Below are 17,144 nucleotides of genomic sequence, written 5' to 3' on the forward strand. Positions count from 1 at the left end.
GTTCAGTAAAAGAATAGGAAGGTTGCGGCGGTGTTGAATTATTCTTCAGTTTCTATCACAGATAGAGGAAGAAGTGGAAAAGCTGCAGACTTCACAGGGTGAGTGCACACCTGTAGCAGCCTGTTAGTTTGATCTTGAATATTAAGCACAGTCTTGGATTTTGGAGAAAGTCATAATTAATGACATTGGAAGATGTTGTAAAAGAGTGGATAGAAAGCTGTGATCAAATACAATATGGTTTTATCAAGGGTGGAAAGTGTCAAGCAAACGTAATGTCTCTTCAGTAACATTTCATTTGGTTTTACTGGGACATTAGCTGCAGTTGCCTGTGGAGTGGTGTTTGATGTTTAATATAGGCAGGAAATGATCCAGAAGCTGTGAATGAAGAGGTTGGAGGTTGGCAGGGGGACTTTCTTGGGTGGTACGGAAAATAACCAGAATGGAGAGAAAGGCAAAGCAGTGACCACCGTGAAGATAACACAACAGGGAGGTGTTACTCTTTGGAGGAGGATCGCATTCTCCCTTGGGAAGACTTAGAAACTCTTGTGCAACCCTCAAATATTTCTTGCCCTTTTTTGTTTTTAGAGTCTCTCTTTTAGTAGGAAAACTCTCTACTACAGCCTCTATGGAAACTGGCATTCCTGTCCTGGAGGCAACAAAAGAATGAAATACATTTCAGCTGTACAGTGAAATGGTTGGTGTGGAGAATCATAGAATGGCCTGGGTTGAAAAGGACCACAATGCTCATCTAGTTTCTACCCCCTGCTATGTGCAGGGTCGCCAACCAGCAGACCGGGCTGCCCAGAGCCACATCCAGCCTGGCCTTGAATGCCTCCAGGGATGGGGCATCCACAGCCTCCTTGGGCAACCTGTTCAGTGCGTCACCACCCTCTGAGTGGAAAAACTTCCTCCTAATATCTAACCTAAACATCCCCTGTCTCAGTTTAAAACCATTCCCCCTTGTCCTATCACTATCCACCCTCGTAAAAGTGGAGGCACTGTTGGAAAGGATAACAGAATGCCTAAGGTGCATCCTGAGATGTACTTCTACTGGGGATAGCAATGTCCAAGGTGTTATTTAGAGCAGCATGTGCAGCACTGGTCACTGGGGTTGGAAGCATGGGGAAAAACAGCTCCTGTTCATTCTGTTTTCCTGGTCAGCCTTACAAGTTCAGTCTGACAAAACAGGGATTAAACAGACACGCATTTTAGTGCAGCTAGAACAAAAAACAGGGAGAGATGTTGACTTATCATAAATGCATTCTAATAAAGGGGACTCCTAATGAAGGATATTAGTTTAATAACTTCACAGAACTTGAGTAGTAATGGGTACTCTGTAGCTCAAAAGCAGTGTGGGGAAAATGGTGGTGTAAAACTCAGTAGAAGATCCTGCGGAAGGGAGTGTGGTACTGCTTTACTAGGTAGCTAGATGAGTTGATTTTGCCTCGAAAGACTCATTCTTTCATGGATTTTGTTCACTTAATGGCATATTTGAAAACACCAAAGATGGATGGGTCCATCCATGATCATTTGTAGGCAGCAAAGGTGTCACCTGTCCCCTCCTCACTGCACCACTGAGATTCTTCTGATGGTTGTTGAAGCTTCATTTTGGACAGTCTAATTGTATCCTTTAGAAGTTGCTGGCTGTTTCAAGGTGGATTTTTGCTTCAGAATTTCCTTAATCTTCTTTAGATTATGGACCAGAATGCTGCGCATTGAGATTTCCTTGGTCGGGAGTAGAGGTTTTTAAGATGTCTATAATCTGCTACAGATGTGTGATATCCTGCCAACTCGTGTTGGGATGTGGGATCCTTGGATGTTTGTGCTGGGCTCTGCACAGCAGCTCTGCAGCCTTCTGAGCCTGGCACAGCACCTCTGAATGGGATTTTGTGAGACTGAAAGGCCAGCATTGCTCTAGGTCACTTTTGCTTGTGTTGTAAGCTGTGTTGTGTTGAACTGCTGCTTCAGAGCTTTCCATGGATGCCTGTGAGAGATTTTCTTCTGGTTTTATTTTGGGGCACAGGTTGGTCCTTAGAGAAGAAGTGCTTTGAACTCAGCTGGAAAGATGATGATGTTTCCACGTCCTGTGGTGTAGCCGTGGCTTGGGTACACAGCTCTAATGTTCAGAGGCTTTGAACACTTGATTGGGATCAGGAAGGAGACTTTCCCTGTGTTAAAGTTATACTGCCCTGGACTTTTTGCCTCCCTGCGTAGTGTGGTCTGCCATCTGCTTCTTTGGATTGCCTGGGAATGCCATTGCAGTGCACAGCAGGGGAGATTTACAACATGGCACTCATGCATGGTGTCTCCCCAGAACACTCTGAGCAGCTTTCTGAGCTACAGCTTCTCTCTCTTACTAGCCCTGGGTGTATGTTCCTTTTGCAGAGCTCTCTGGTGGCTCTTTGAAGCCACCTAAACTTCTAAAACCTACTGCCAAGCAGTGCTGTCTTGGCTCAGCAGTGTGTAGGGACTCCTTACAAATGTCATTCCAGTGCCACTTTGTGACCATGAATATACTCTTAAATGAGCTCTTCTGGGCCCTGGGGAACAGGCAGCCTTTCTGACGCCCTCAGGGTATTTCTGTGGCGCCAGGGAGAAAGAACAGGGGCCGTTTGGGAAGTCTGCAGATGCCCTCCAATGCTGCTCCAGCAGAGGTTGGGTCTTTGTGGCAGTGCATGGATGTGCTGGATCTGCTGCCTGCGAGGTAGAGCAGCTGCCCAGGAATTAAGCGCTGCTTTCTTTTTCTATAAGGTGGATGACATCAATAAACAGAAGTAGATTATCTTCCCTTTTCCAAAAAGGAATTAAAGTATTCCAATTTTTGTGGACTGTTCTTCTTCCTTTTCTGGGCTTAACTGCTTAGAGATTATGCCTTTGGCAAATGTTAACTTTGCAACCAACACGCAGTGCTAAAGGGCACCTTGCAATGGGCTGTCAGCAGCTCTGTGGCTGTGGATTCCTTGTATCTCCCATGAGAGCACACCGACTCAACGTTGTATTACTGAAGTCATGCGAGATAACGGTTAATATACTTATGTTCTTTTTTGTTCTTAACAAAAATGATTTATTAAGCAGTCTGAAGTAACAGTATTAGGAGCAATACTGACGGAATGCTCTTGAGACGTTTGAGACGTCGTGTCATTAAGGATGTGGACACCGTCTGAAGAGGTCTGAAAGGTTGAGTTGATTCCCTTATGGAGCTCTAATCCCTAGGAACGTTCTGCAAATAGAAGCAGCTGTTGACTCAAACAAGAAGGGCAGCTCTAGTGTGCAGCTCAGGACTCACCAGCTCTCCCTGACCTGCTGGTGCTGCTCACACCAGGCAGTTGGGTTGGCTCCAGCCCGCCATGCTGACTGTTCCCAGGTCCCTATGGAAATACCCAGCCTGGAAAAAGCAGCTGTGATTTGTTCTTCATTTGGCACAACTGATTTCTAGTGATGGGCCATCCCGTGCTGTGTATTGGAGCACGCATAAATCCCAGATGGAGGCACGTTTTATAAGGTGGAATTAATGAAACATATTCTTTCATAAAAGTAATTGAACTCAGAAGGCTCTTGTGACTATAAATTCTGTGGGGGCTGAAACCAGCTGATTGGAGGACAGCTTTATAACTTGATAGGAATGTGAAATTACAGCTCCAGATGTTATTCCTGAGGCAGGCAGGCAGCCCAGGCCTGTGCAGCCGTGGCTTTAATGGCTGCCAGCAGTAAATGTGCTCGAGCTGCTTGCACTCTGCTGCCGTGTTCGGCGTGAGGTTCTGCTGGACCACGTGGCCCCTCTTTGGGAAAAAGACAATCCTCTTCCTACCTGCTGTTGGTTTAGATGTTAGTGAGCCTGGAGAAAAACTGAGCAACTGGAAGGTGGCCCTCACCTTCCTCCTCTGCAGATCAGTGGGTGGCTCTTCTGTTCCTCACTTGTTTCTGTCTCCTCTTCCTCCTCCTCTACCTCACTAAAGACAAGAAACAAGATGCTTTCGAAGTGTTTACTTGCAGCTAATCTGCTGTGTGTAAATGGTTTCACCTGAGCAGTCTGAGTTACCTGTTTGGCTTTCCTTGGCCACAGAAGTATCTGGTGAATCCAAGCCCAATGTTAACTGTGTTGTAGATCTCATAGGTGCTGATGGAAGTCGTGCACTGCCTGCCACTGTCTATAATTCATGCGGTGACTCAGTGCAGTGTACTTTCAATGCTGTTGCCTGTGAATTATGCATGCAGAAGGAAAACGCCACGTTGTTTGAGGCTGTACCACTCACCCAATGGCAAGGAGCCTCTGCAGCTCCTGTGTGTTCCTCAGCTGCAGCTGGGTTTGACTCGAGTGAAATTGCTCAGTGCTGGTTTTGATGCCTGCATGTTGGCATTGCTGCCCATCGTGGTTCCTGGGAAGGCTGTTGCCAGGTTGCCTGGCAGACACTGGAGCTGCTGCGGTGATCTCTGGGTTTTGCAGCTTGACCTCAGGGCTGTTTTGCCTGCTCTGTTGCTGCGGGGTGTTTCCTGCTGGTCTGCATCCTCCAGCCACCTCCTGCAGCTCCTGGAGTTTCCACGGTCACTTTAAAAACATTTGGACTTGAGTACAGTAATTAATATTGATGTTGTCATCTACTCCATTTTGCTAATCACCAGTTTTCCCCTCAGTACTTCGGATTATTCTGCTTCCCTTGTGCACATACCATGTCTTCAAATACAGGATCATAACTGCCATGTGCAATACCAGTCTGGAAGGGAGGGAAAAAGAAGGAAAAAGTGGGAAAAAACCAGAATAGATGATGGTGTCCTACAGTATCTCGTTTCTTCACACAGGATCCAGTTTATGGAAAGGGGAAACTTGGAGAAATTCAAGGTCTCATCTTGGGAATGCTGGACACATTCAACTATGAACAAGTAAGTTAGATGAGTATCTGCTCTGTCCACTGCTGCATGCAGGGATTACTCGTAGCTATCCAGCTTACTATTCTCTCGTTTGCTATTTTTCTCTGCAGAGCAAAGTAAATGGCCATGCAAGTGATTTATATTTGTGTGAGCTGTGGAAGGGGAATGAGTCTGTGTTGCTCACAAACAGATTGCAAATGAAGGGAGTGACAGATATGTGGTGATGTGAGCATCTCTGTAGTTGAATTCTTGTGTTAAATGTACTGGAAGCATCGACAACCACATTTTTTCCAGCTTATCATGTAGTTAGGGATTCAAAGTGCCTTTTAAATTAGTCTGTACAATGGGAAATAGCTTTACTGTAGGGGACCGCAGATAAAGAGAGGTGGTCTGTGTGTTCTTCAGACAGGTCTGCCCTGAGCAGCACAGGCTCTCTGCTCAGTCAGTGCCTGGCTGTCTGGTGCAGGCTGCACATGGTATCGGACCAGGCCATTCCCTTTGATTGTTGGCTTCCCAAAGAACCACCAGTGCAACCTCTGAAGCCTTTTCTGTGTTGCTGCAGTGGAGCATTAACGCATCACAGACCGGGTATCCCTGATCTCTGTTTTGTTGTTGTTTAAAGAAGCACCGACCTCTCAAAACTAGGGGTGTTTTACTGTTGGTTCTTCCTAAAAGGTGATCTCAGAGCTAGCAGATGAGAGGTATTCAGCATTTTATTTTTTAATTTTAATTTTGGCTGTACTTGGGCTTTGATTTTTATCCGTGCACTGCTAACAAAATAGGGGATCTATGCAGTGATTTACCAGGTAAAGAGGAAAAAGAGAAGTCTGGTAGGGAAGATGACAAGCTGAGCCTGTTCTCCCACATCTCTTTTAACGCTGTTGGACAAAAATCAATAAAGCACTTATCTATCCATTTAAGAGTGAAGAGGTATTGTCTCCATTAACATGTGATAAAAGGCTAAGTGTTCTGAAGGCAGCAGCTGCAAAACATGTGAGGAGAAGCAATTTGTGTGGCTGGTTCTGTTCTTAGCAACCCAGTGAGCTGCTCGTTGTGAAGAATTGAAGAGTATGGAGCTTCTGCACTAAGGAGATGACAAAATGACCTCTATGTTTTGTCTTCCATACAGACCCTTTTAGAGACAACCACGAACCTTCTAAACCATGATCTCCACTGGTCCCTGTGTAACCTAAGAGCTTCTGTCACAAGAGGGCTTACCCCAAAGCAGGATTACTGCTGCATTTGTCTACAGCAGTACAAAAGGAGGCAGGAAAGCGCTGATGAAATCATTGTTTTCAGGTAAAGTGAAGGGGCAGAGCAACAGGTGAGATCATGCTATTAGCTTAAGAAATAAAAGCACAGAAGTATTCCCGTGAGCACATCCCCTGCACTGTACGTGGGCTGGCAGTCACACTGCTCAGCCAGCCTTCCTTGCACGCAGCCAGCTCTGTCTCAGCTGAAAGGAATTCCCTTGCAGTTTTGGGAGAGCAGTGCAGTAAGCTGCGGACTCCCCTGTCATTTAACCTGACAGTGCCTGCATTAGCAGAAGGTGATTCCCTGCTGTACACATGCAGCACAGTCCTAGTCGATATCCGTAACTGCCTGTGTGCCCTTACTGAACTGTGGCAGGAACACTTCACAGAGAGCTTCATAAAGCATAAATGGTCTGGAAACTGGCTGCAGCAAGTAAAAGGAGGGGTGTAAACTGAAGTGTTTTGCTGCTGGCTGATGTACTGCTTGTTCCATCTCAAATACAGTGCTTTGTGCTGGGGAGGGCTGGGCCTGCAGGTGTCCACTGGGTCCCAAGAAGTGGTTTTATTTGCCTTGTATTTGTACACCTCGGATTGATTGCATCCCTGACTACGTGCTTTGGCATCACTGATGTTCCTCTCTGTGGCCAGGTGGCTGTAAAATGTAGGATGGCTATTACCTTAGTATTGAGATCTGCAGCCACATCAACAAGTGGGCATCTGCTGCTGTTCTTGTGAGTCTAGAGGTCCTGCCGGGCAGTGTGCAGGTATGAAGGGAGCATGCACGCTGCTGATGTGGAGTTACCAGTAAGCAGCCTTGGTTGCCATTGGCCATAGTTTTCCTCTCTGAAGCACAGTGCTGTCAGGCTGCAGTACTCTGCTTTCAAGCACCTCACAGGTTCGTCTTCTCTCCTTTACAGCTGTGGCCACTTATACCATTCCCTGTGCCTGCTGAGTAAGGAGTGCGGGGCAGTAAGCAAAGACGTGATGCGGTGGATGTGCTATAAATGCAACTTGAGCAACAAGGGAGGAAAACTGAGCGAGAACTTCTCAGAGCTGAAAAAAGGAAGTGGAACCTCCTTGGCACAGGTAAGGCTCCTCATGTGGTTGCTCTCCACATTAACTCAGAGAAGTGCTGCACTGCTCTGTTCTCGTGTCTTCCTCTGCTTCCAGACAAGCCTGTGATTGGTAAGTGTCCAACAGCATTAGCAGGTAACGTGTCACATTGATGGGTGTCATTCAGTTCTGGTGTGGGTATACAAGAAATAGAAATGTGTTCATCCAGAACTGCTAGCCAGGGTGAAGCAGAGCTGATACCTGCCAGAAGAAACTCATTTGTGAGAGCCTGAGATGAGCCAGTAGGGACAGTTCCTTCTGAACTATATTTAGCTGTGTTTTATGTAAAACATGTAGTAGAAGTTGGTGCATTCCTTGTGGCTGGGCCATAGAACCTCTGTTCTGCCCCCCTACCGGGCAGCCTGGCTCTGGGTAGGAGATACTAGCACAGTGTTTAAAGAAGCTTGCGTGTAATCAGGACTGCTGCAGCTGTATTTGAGCAAAACTCATTGGGGATTGAGCAAAATCCCATCTTTGGGATGTCTTCAGGAATCCTGAATGGGGGGAACTGAGCTCTGCTGTCCCATGTCCCAGAGGTCACTGGGGAGGGTTTGTTCCTAAATGCCTCTCAGTGCTTTGGGCATTTGTCACCACCCCGATGGCATGCAAAGCAATGCATTTCCACTTGTGAAAGCCAAGTCATTCAATCTGGGAGTACATCCTTATAGAATTAGTTCCATTTTCTTATAACAGATTATTTCAATTTCTGCCAAGTCAGTTCTGATGAGAAGATCGCTAACAGCATTAGTCAACTCCCATCAGCTTCTCTATTAACCAAAAAAGAAGCTTCCTGTTTGAAGGGAGGCTTAGGGGAGAAGTGATCTCTGAGGAATGTGTGGAGCGTGATGCGAGCTTGGCAGTCAAATTGTGTTAGTTTCTTATCTGGTGACAGGAAAAAGGCTTGTATTGTACATGGCTCACTCCGAAAGTAATGCCTCCTGTTTATTTCCATGGAAACTACAACAGATACAAAAAGCACAGTAGCACTATTTAATAGAGCAAATTCTCAGCTACAAAACACTACTTTTTCACCTAGTCACCAGCATTAGCTATACATATTTGCCAGTGGTGAACAAGAGCCTGCATGCCACGCTTGTATAAATCGGCACCCAGATGCTGGCTCTGAACTTGGGCAGAATCACAGCATCTCCGTATTTTACCCTCTAAGCTTTTGCTCTGAAGGAGTGTGTGTGAATATGGGTGTGACACACCAGGTTTAACTTTGAAAGCTAAAGACAACGTTCAGTACTAAAAGCACATTAATCAATGAAATGCCTGGCATCTTATCGCAGTGCCTCACAGCTTGGTTACTACTGGGCTTCTCTCGAGCCCTGCATCCTCCCTTCAATACTGGTCTGGGCATCCTTGCAGAGAATGAAGTGGAAAATACTCCAGATGATGTGGGAGCAATTGGGGCAGGGAGAGGATGCTGCTGCATCTGTCTGCAGCAGTGAGGGGCTGGGTGGCACTCAGGGTTTAATGGGAGCCATACGGAGAGACTGGATGGGGGAAGGAAAGGGTTACACAGATCACGTAATGCTGGCTGGAGAAGGTCCCTGCCAGGTGATCTGAGTGCTGGGTGCTGCCCTGCTGGCTCAGCCGTGTGCTCTTGGCAGAGACAGCCCCACTCCCTGCAGAACTCAGCTCCGGCCCCTCAATGCCTTCTCACTGCTTCATGCTCCCACCTGCTCCCCTGCTGTCCCAGATCCTCTTCAGGTTTGTGATGTTCATCACATGTTTAAATTACAAGATGAAACGGTTGTGTTTGCACGTGATTAAACTGTTGTGCAGTCAGATCTTTAAAAAACAGCGTGTGTTTAGACTGAGTGAGGCTGTAACCTCTTCTCCAGGAGGTTCATTTGCTTAACCATTGGTAGTATTGATGAACCCTGAGGTGAGGATCCATCTGGCCAGGGAATTGCAGATCTGCTTGTTCTGGAGGAGTGGAGATGTGTTTTTCTGGGACCAAAAGCAGGTGGTGAGCAGCCTGGGATACAGAGCTCTCTTTGGAGGCAGTGCTGTGGGGTTTGGGTGCACACAGCCTCACATTAATTCAAGCAGAGGTTCTTAAAGAGCTGGTCATGGAAACAGCAAAGCTCGGCTGCACACATTCCCCATGCTCATCCTGACATGGCATTGATGTGTGCAGAACACTGTGGGTCTGTGCACCAGGTGCCTCCATGGCCAGGGGGATATAATGCAGGGTGTGGAGATGGGAGGAGCAGACAAGCAAAGAGACTGAAGGGAAGGGACTCTCAGAGTTCCCCCTTTCAGCCACGTTCAGGTGTCCCTGTGGTGCTCAGTCAGAGTCCAAGAGAGCAGTCACTGCTCTGTGCTGCAGCTCAGGGTGCTGTAAGGACTGAGTGATTGAGTGCTGCTTTTGTCACTGGGTTTGTTAGGCCTTGTCATGACGCACTTCTCTGGTGAAGGGCTGCTCTGTGCTCCCACCAGGCAGGTTCAGCTCTGTGCTGCTCACGCTGTTCTCACATCCACATCTGGCATCTCTACAAGTAATTTTAATGAACAGGGAACCCCCGAAGGATGCTGTGCTAACTCCTGTAGCTCCCAACCTGAGCCCTGCCTTCCCCGCACCCTTCACAGCCAGCTCGGAGTTGCTGGGACGTTCTGCATACAGATCCATGGGGAGGCTGCTGCTTTGCAATCGCTTTGAAGACTGAAAGTGTTGTCTGTCCCTTGGTATAGTATAATGCTGTTTTTTTCCACAGTGAAATCTTCACTTCAGATATTTATGTTCTTAGCAAGCCTTGAATTAGGAATGGATTCGTACTGAGAAATGCCACTGAGCATCTGGAGTGCGTTTCATAGTACCAGTTCTGCTCTGTTGAAACAAAGACTGTCAGTTTGAATTCTGCGATGCTGCTGAGATTTAGATGTGAAACGACAGCCCAGCAGACAGTGCTCTGTGTGCCTCTGCTTTGTATGTGTGGCTTCTGGAGCAGTGCCTTGGAAGTGGAGGGGGTGGAGAGGTGCCACAGACCAGCACTGACATTGCTGAAGTTGGTGAGAACACTTGCTGAAAGGAGCCTTGCTCTAACACAGGGTTACAGCGTCAGGCTCTGCACAGGGAACAGCAAGAGAAGGCCAAAGGGGCTCTTTGCTTCATCTTCCTACCAGAAGTTTGTGCATTGTGTTATCACTGAGACCTTGTTGTCTTCCCCAGGGTGATCTTCAGTGTCCACACTGAGCATCTGTCCTGTCCTCCTCTCACATCCTTCCAAAAATGAGTTTGTATGTGTCGACTTCTGTCATCTCTTTCCAACCTTCAGTTTTGCCTGGTGATGTTTGACGTTCACTGAGGCACGTCAGGTAAAAGCAGTCACTGCTTCTGCCTACGTACATGAGTGTAGTAGTCTTAGTGCCTTGGTCATCAGTCTTCAAAACTGAGTGGCATTGTTGTGGTGAGATGGTTTGTTTTCACCTACGTGTATCAGGGAGAGGAGCAGAGTCTTGATGCTTGGACTGTAAATGGTTCTTGCTTCTACAAATGCAGCAGAAAACCGCCATGAAACCCTACAAAATGTGGTGCTACTTCCATGTTTGAGAGCGTTTCTGGGGGCACCATGTTTGGAGCTGACCAGACAGCAGGTATGTTTTATGCAGGAGGTTAATCCTGTCAAGTCATGGTGGGGTGGACAACGCGTGCGATCCCTGCAGTTACTGCAGTTGGTGGGCTCCGTTCTGAGTGCAAGAGTTTTAATGAGCATCAAGGGGAGAGCTGGGTCATGTCCAGCTGCCATCCATCAGCACCCCCAGGTCCTTTTCAGCAGGGCTGTGCCCCGTCCTTATATCCCCCAGCTTGTACTGATAGCAGGGGTTGCCATGACCCAGGTGCACACCTTGCACTTGGGTTTGTTGAACCTCATGAGGTTCACCTGGGCCCACTGCTCAGCCTGCCCAGGTCTCTCTGAATGGCATCCCATCCCTTGGGCATGCTGACTGCACCACACAGCTCGGTGTCATCCACCAACGGCTGAGGACACACGCGATCCCGCTGTTGATGGCACTGATATTAAGATATTAAACAGTGCTGGTAAACCATAGTCCTGTGGTTGAATGAAAATCCCTCCGTTTCGACAAAACATTTCAAATCTATGAGGATCTGCAAAACAGACACAGAAATGCAGTGACAGATGCTGGGCTGCTGCAGCCCGTTGCTATTCTCACATACTGCAAGTCCCTGCTGCCAATAGCTGTGTAGTGTAGCACTGCCTGACAGGGGTCTGTCTGTTCTCCCAGGGACCAGCACGCATCGCTGCGTGTCCGCAGTGTGAAATTGCAGCTCTCAGTCTGTCTGTGTGGATCTGCCTGGGAGAACGAGCAGGAAAGGAACTGTGTGACTTCCATCTGCTCAATGGGGCTGGGAGCCAGCATGCTGTATGGCTTGGAGCTCCATGGCACTGCAGGAGCCCTGCCCTGGGGTGCTCTGCTGTTGGGAGGTGGCTGCTGGTCCCTGCTGCGCTTTGTGTCTGCTTCAAGCTGAGAAATGGTCAAAAAGCAAAGGGTCAGGAAGGATGTGTGGGGCTCTCCTTTCTCTTGCTGTCCCCTCTGAAGGCAGGCAGCAAAATAAGTAGTAGCTCAGGTGTGGATTCAGTTTGTAGTCCCTGGGTGGGAGGGGTATGAGAGGAGAGGGAATCAGCTGGGTTGGTGGCTGCTGGGCTGGGCAGCCTGCGGAGGTGCAGGTGGTAGGTGAGATTCTCCCCACGAATCCCTCAAACAGGGAGCTGCAGTCTCCCCACCCATCTCCCTCCCCAGACCATCCTTTCGTTGCACAGTGAAAACAGCCCTTTTTGTTCATGTGTCTGTGAATTGTGCACACAAAGGCCTGGGCAACTGCAGCTGAGCTTCTAGCACCAGTGTTGCTCTTAAACACATCATAAACTTCAGCAGCAGTATGCTGCATGGGACTCAGAAGCTGTGGCGGGGGCGAGCAGCAGAAGTTTCTGCTTGGTTCTTGGTAAGGTTCAGCAGCTTACATTATCAGTAAGCTTCTGGCAGGAAGATCGGTGAACCCTTACACTGCTTCCTTCTGCATCTCCTTACCTTCCGTCTCTCTGCCTGCAGTCCTGGCACTGAGAGAGCACTGCAGCCCCTCAGCCTCCTGTCCTCAGCTCATGCTTAGAAAATGAAGAAAATGAATGTCTCCTGCTGCTACCTCTGTAACCTTGGGCTCAGGGACAGACCTGGGATGAGCTCCAGCCCGGCCTGTCAGGCCCTGTGTGTGTGTGTGATGTTTAATCCATGGGCTGCCATGCTTCTCTTGCTCTGTGACAAATAAATACCATCTGTAGGGCCATAGTGTCCAATGAGGTTGCTGGTGTTGGGGATGCATGTTTTTTTTTTTTTTAATCTAATTAACCCCAAACAGCATTATGGCTCCTTTGGCTGAAAGCAGCAGCAGTGGTCCAAAGGGGAATGTTGCAGCAGTGCCCAGCGTGAGTGTGAGCTGCTGCTGCACCGAGCAGAGGGAGAATGGGGGCCGGGTATCCTGCTCTGCAGTGCTGGCTGGGCTGTGTCCTGCGCCGGGCATGTCGCTCTGCTGTATGTCTGCAGAGGTCGGCAGTGGCACGCTTCTCTTCTATGGGGGATATCCTGAGGTTTGTGGAGCTCATTAACGATTTTGTAATGTTGGCTGTGGGTCAGACCGCCCAGAGGTGCAGTGAGGATGTGGCTGGAAATGGCTGCAAGGTGCTGACAGGTCCACAACTGATCCCACGGCAGTGACTGCCAGAGCCCGGAGCTGTGCTGAGGGTGGGACGAGGAGCTGAGCGCGTTCTCCTAACGCCTGAGTGCTGATGCTGGACCCTGAGAGCCTCCACAGAGCTCCTGAGTGAAAACATGCCTTCAGTGACACGGCTAAAAAAGGAAGAGGCCTGACAGCAGGAGTTTCCATGGCAACAGAAAGAATTGCCTGCAATATTTCAGCTCATCAGCCTGGAGAGCGGTCTGATTGATGGTTACATGCGTGTGGCAGAGAGATAACAGGAGAGGAGAGGCCAATTATATTGCATTCTCCTTGTCCTTGAATGCCTGTGGCCACAGCAAATGTGGAGGGCAGCTTTTCCCCTTCCTTTTGTTGTTCTTGTTTTTTTCTCTACGTGAGGATGACCTACATGTCTCTTGGAAGAGCTGCACACCCTGTCAGCTGTGGGTATGTGACCCTCCCTGTCCCAGGCTCCTGGCCTATGCCAGGGCACAGGGAATATGAACGCTCGGCTCATTGATTGGCGATTAGCAGCAGATATTTACAGTATAAATAGTGTCCTGCAGAGGGAGGAAATGAGTCTGAGCAGGTTTTCCTGGCGTGAGCTGGCCGCAGTCAGGGCATTCCTCGAACTGTGTGATGAACACCTCAAAGGCAAAATAGACAGGGCTTCAAGAGTAACAAAACTATTCAGGCTTCGGGAATCACAGAATCACAGAATGGTTGGGTTGGAAGGGACCTTACAGCCCACCCAGCCCCAACCCCTGCCATGGGCTGGCTGCCCCCCACCAGCTGAGGCTGCCCAGGGCCCCATGCAGCCTGGCCTGAGCACCTCCAGGGATGGGGCACCCACACTCCTCTGGGCAGCGGTGCCGGGGCCTCGTCACCCCTCATCACCCAGTAAAGAATTTCCTCCTCGTGGCTAACCTGAGTTTCTCCTCTTTGAAAGCCAATTCCTCCATGTCCTCTCACTATTAGTGTAAAACGTCAGTCTCCCTCCTGCCTATAAGCTCTCTTCAAGTGTTGTAAGGCTGCAGTGAGATCTCGCTAGAGCCTTCTCTTCTCCAGGCTAAACACCCCCAGCTCTCTCAGCCTTTCTTCACAGGAGATGTGCCCCAGTCCTTGGAGCACCTTCATGGTGCTCCTCTGCACCTGATCCAACAGCTCCACATCCCTCCTGTGCTGGGACCCCGGGCCTGGATGCAGTACTGCAAGTAGGGCGTCACAAGGGCAGAGCAGAGGGGGACAGTCCCCTCCCTGCCACCCCTCTGCTGATGCGGCCCCGGGTGCTGTTGGTCTTCTGGGCTGTGAGTGCACACTCTGGATAAGGCATTCTCAAATCTGAGTTCTGCTGACATCCAGGGACACTGAGACACCAGTGATGCAGGAGGCAGAGTGATGCATCTCCCAGGGAAGTTAAGGATGGTGCTGGCGCTGACTGGTGGCTGTGTGCCCTCTAGTGTGTTGTGCTTCAGAGTTTGTTGACAGTAACTGGGAGTAATCTTCACTGAGCTTTGGAACACTCTCCGTAAATACACCGTAGAGCACAAGAGGTGGCGGGCAGCTGGGTGCTGCAGCATCTGCCCCAGAGGGGAAATCCTCCTGGGGAGAAGGGCCTGGTGGCTGTAGGGGCCTCAACAGCCAGGGGGTAGTAAATTCAGCTTGGGTAAGCAGTCACTTGTACGACTGCAGCACTTTGGGTTAATAGCCTTTGGGAAATGCGTTTGGAGGAAAACGTTTAAGAATGAATTTTGAACGTTCCCTTAAAAATAGATCCCCGAAGACGACAGATGCCAAATCGCTGCTCACGAGGGAGGCTGTTCTCCCTGGCTCCCATTGTAGTTCCTTGATGATGCTTTTGAAATAATCAAAATAGAAACACCGTGATGCGGTGAAATGAAATGAACTTGGGAGAATCTGTGATTCTTTGTCATCCGTCCCTGGGATATTTAAATAATGCCTTGTAGAGGCATTGCTGATGTGCTCATGCTTTGGCTGCAGACTGTGGCACCTGTATTTGCATTTCCATTACTCTTCACCTGCAGCTGTGTAGCAGCCCCAGTGCCCCTGCAGTGACCGTGCCTGGCTGCTCGTTGGGCTCTCATGGGATGTGGTTGTTTTTGTAACCTCCTCATTCCCTTTATCAGACAGGGTCAGAGTCTGCATTGGATCCTCAGCAAATCCAGGCCTTTGACCAACTCTGCCGACTCAACCGTGGGACCTCCCGGGTACGTACGGCCTGTTACTCTGTCCGCTTCAAACTGGGGAAGGGTGCTATGCAAGCTGCCAGGCCAGATGTTAGAGCTGGCAGTGTGGGCTTTGGCTTTCCTGTGGGATTTCATTCAGTGCTGGCACTGTAGCGTGCATAGAGCTGGCTGCTTCTCATCACAGCACATCTGCACTGCTGCCACAGCTGGGGGCAATTCATGGGCAGCAGAGCAGCAGCAGCAATGTCTCCGGCTCTGAGGCTGAGCCTGGAAAGCGTATATGGTGTGCAGCTTTTCTCAGGCTCCTTTTAGATTTGCAAATAGCCTTCCCTCCAGACACAGTATGGCTGGTATGCTCGCAGAGGGGCTCCCTGCAGTCCCCCATGGGCTTGTCCCAACACAGCGACGCTCCCTCTGTCCCCTCCTTCTTCCTTGTGCCTCTGCCCATTCTGGCTGCACCTGCTGGCACTTTCAGCTCTCTCTAGGATTGTTTTCCAGTGATGGAATGTAAGAACAACCTCAAGACACCTGGAAAGTTGTTTAGTTGAGGATTGTTGTGCTGCAGAGTTCTGTGTGGTCACTGCATGCTGCATGGAGCTCTTCCTTTATGCGCTAAGGCTTTTCTCATTGCAGCAGGGAGATTATGACCCCACGTGAGCTCTCCCTGCACCTTACATTAGTGCATCTGGGCAGTCTGTCCTGGCTGCAGGAGGTGACCTGTCTGGATTTTGTCTTGCAGTTAGCTCTCCTGACTGAACTGTCCCGTGCCCACGGTGGGGAGAAGCATGGGCTGCTCAGTGTTTCCCACGGGGACTCTGCTGCCAGCAGCGTCTTCCAGGATGAGACCTTCCAGCTGCACCTGGCCCCCCCACCACTGATGGATGACTAGTGCTGCTGCCTGCACTCCTACTGCTGGGATGCTTTCCCAGCACAACACTGGGCTTTTTCCTCCACCGCCATTCCCAGAACCCTTCGTGCTATGTGGTCTCGCTGGGTGCTCACAGATGTGCAGCAGTCGGTGAGCTCCCGGCGGTATGGCAGCTGAGGGGCAGCAAGACTGGGCACTGTGAAGTCAGAGGTCAGAGCCAAAGGTACTGCAAGCTGCCTGCACTGACCTGGAAGCTTGCAGCAGCACCTGTAACTGCCAAATAACTGCCAATTCCACTCCACGGGAGGAGCATGCCTAGAGTCTGCGTGCTTCAAGGAGCTGTGCTGTTCTTGCAGGCGGACGCCATGCCCCAGTCCCTCGTGGCAGTTGTGGAGTTTGAGGGCAAAGAATGGGAAAGCCCTGGATAAGGCTGCAGATTGCAGAAAACTATCTGTATGTGAGGAAACCAATCTGGGTAGAGTGTGTTCCTACAAATCTCCATTAAAAAGGCCCTTGGTTGAAATTGGGTGCATGGAGCTGTGTGCATGGGGAATCATTCAAATCACTAAGGTTAGGAAAGACCACTACAATCATCTGTCCAACCATCAACCCACCCCCCTATGCCCACTGACCGTGTCCCTCTGTGCCATATCTCCATGGTTATGGAACACCTCCAGGGACAGTGACTGCACCGCCTCCCTGGGCAGCTGTGCAGTGCCTCACTGCTCTTTCTGAGAAGAACTTGTCCCTAATGTTCAACCTGAACCTCCCCTGGTGCAACCCTTTGTCCTATCATTGTTACCTGGAAGAAGAGACTGAACCCCATTGTGCCCCAACCTCCTTTCAGGGAGTTGCAGAGAGTAATGGGGTCTCCCCTGAGCCTCCTCTTCTCCAGGCTGACCCGTCCCAGTTGCTGCCCAACTGGTAGCAAAAGGGTTGTACCTGTGCAATGGGATGGTGTTTAAAAAAAAAACAACTGCTGGCACAGGAACCACTGCTGACAAAGCAGAAGACACGTGTCTGCTGGGCAGCTTTGAGTTGTGCTTTTTGTCCTGCTGCAGGCCTGGCTGGCCCAAAGGGCACTCAGGTGGTTCAGCAAAGTCTGAGGAGCTCTG

The 17,144-nt window shown here is 49.6% G+C and overlaps 1 protein-coding gene across 5 annotated transcripts in view; it reads left to right on the plus strand.

Annotated features, from left to right (window-relative positions):
* The window catches only part of VPS8 (VPS8 subunit of CORVET complex), a 71,394-nt gene extending 54,842 nt beyond the window's left edge, over positions 1–16,552 (plus strand). For all 5 annotated transcript variants that reach the window (XM_015277164.4, XM_426694.8, XM_040706140.2 and 2 more), the window contains 5 exons: positions 4,798–4,878; positions 5,996–6,165; positions 7,037–7,205; positions 15,102–15,182; positions 15,901–16,552. In XM_015277164.4, the coding sequence (XP_015132650.2) occupies positions 4,798–4,878; positions 5,996–6,165; positions 7,037–7,205; positions 15,102–15,182; positions 15,901–16,050 (651 nt within the window). In that variant the 3' untranslated portion in view covers positions 16,051–16,552. The remainder of the gene's footprint in view (positions 1–4,797; positions 4,879–5,995; positions 6,166–7,036; positions 7,206–15,101; positions 15,183–15,900) is intronic.
* The last annotated feature ends 592 nt before the right edge of the window (positions 16,553–17,144 follow it).

This window comes from Gallus gallus, chromosome 9 (genome assembly GCF_016699485.2).
Source record: "Gallus gallus isolate bGalGal1 chromosome 9, bGalGal1.mat.broiler.GRCg7b, whole genome shotgun sequence".
Classification (NCBI taxonomy): domain Eukaryota; kingdom Metazoa; phylum Chordata; class Aves; order Galliformes; family Phasianidae; genus Gallus; species Gallus gallus.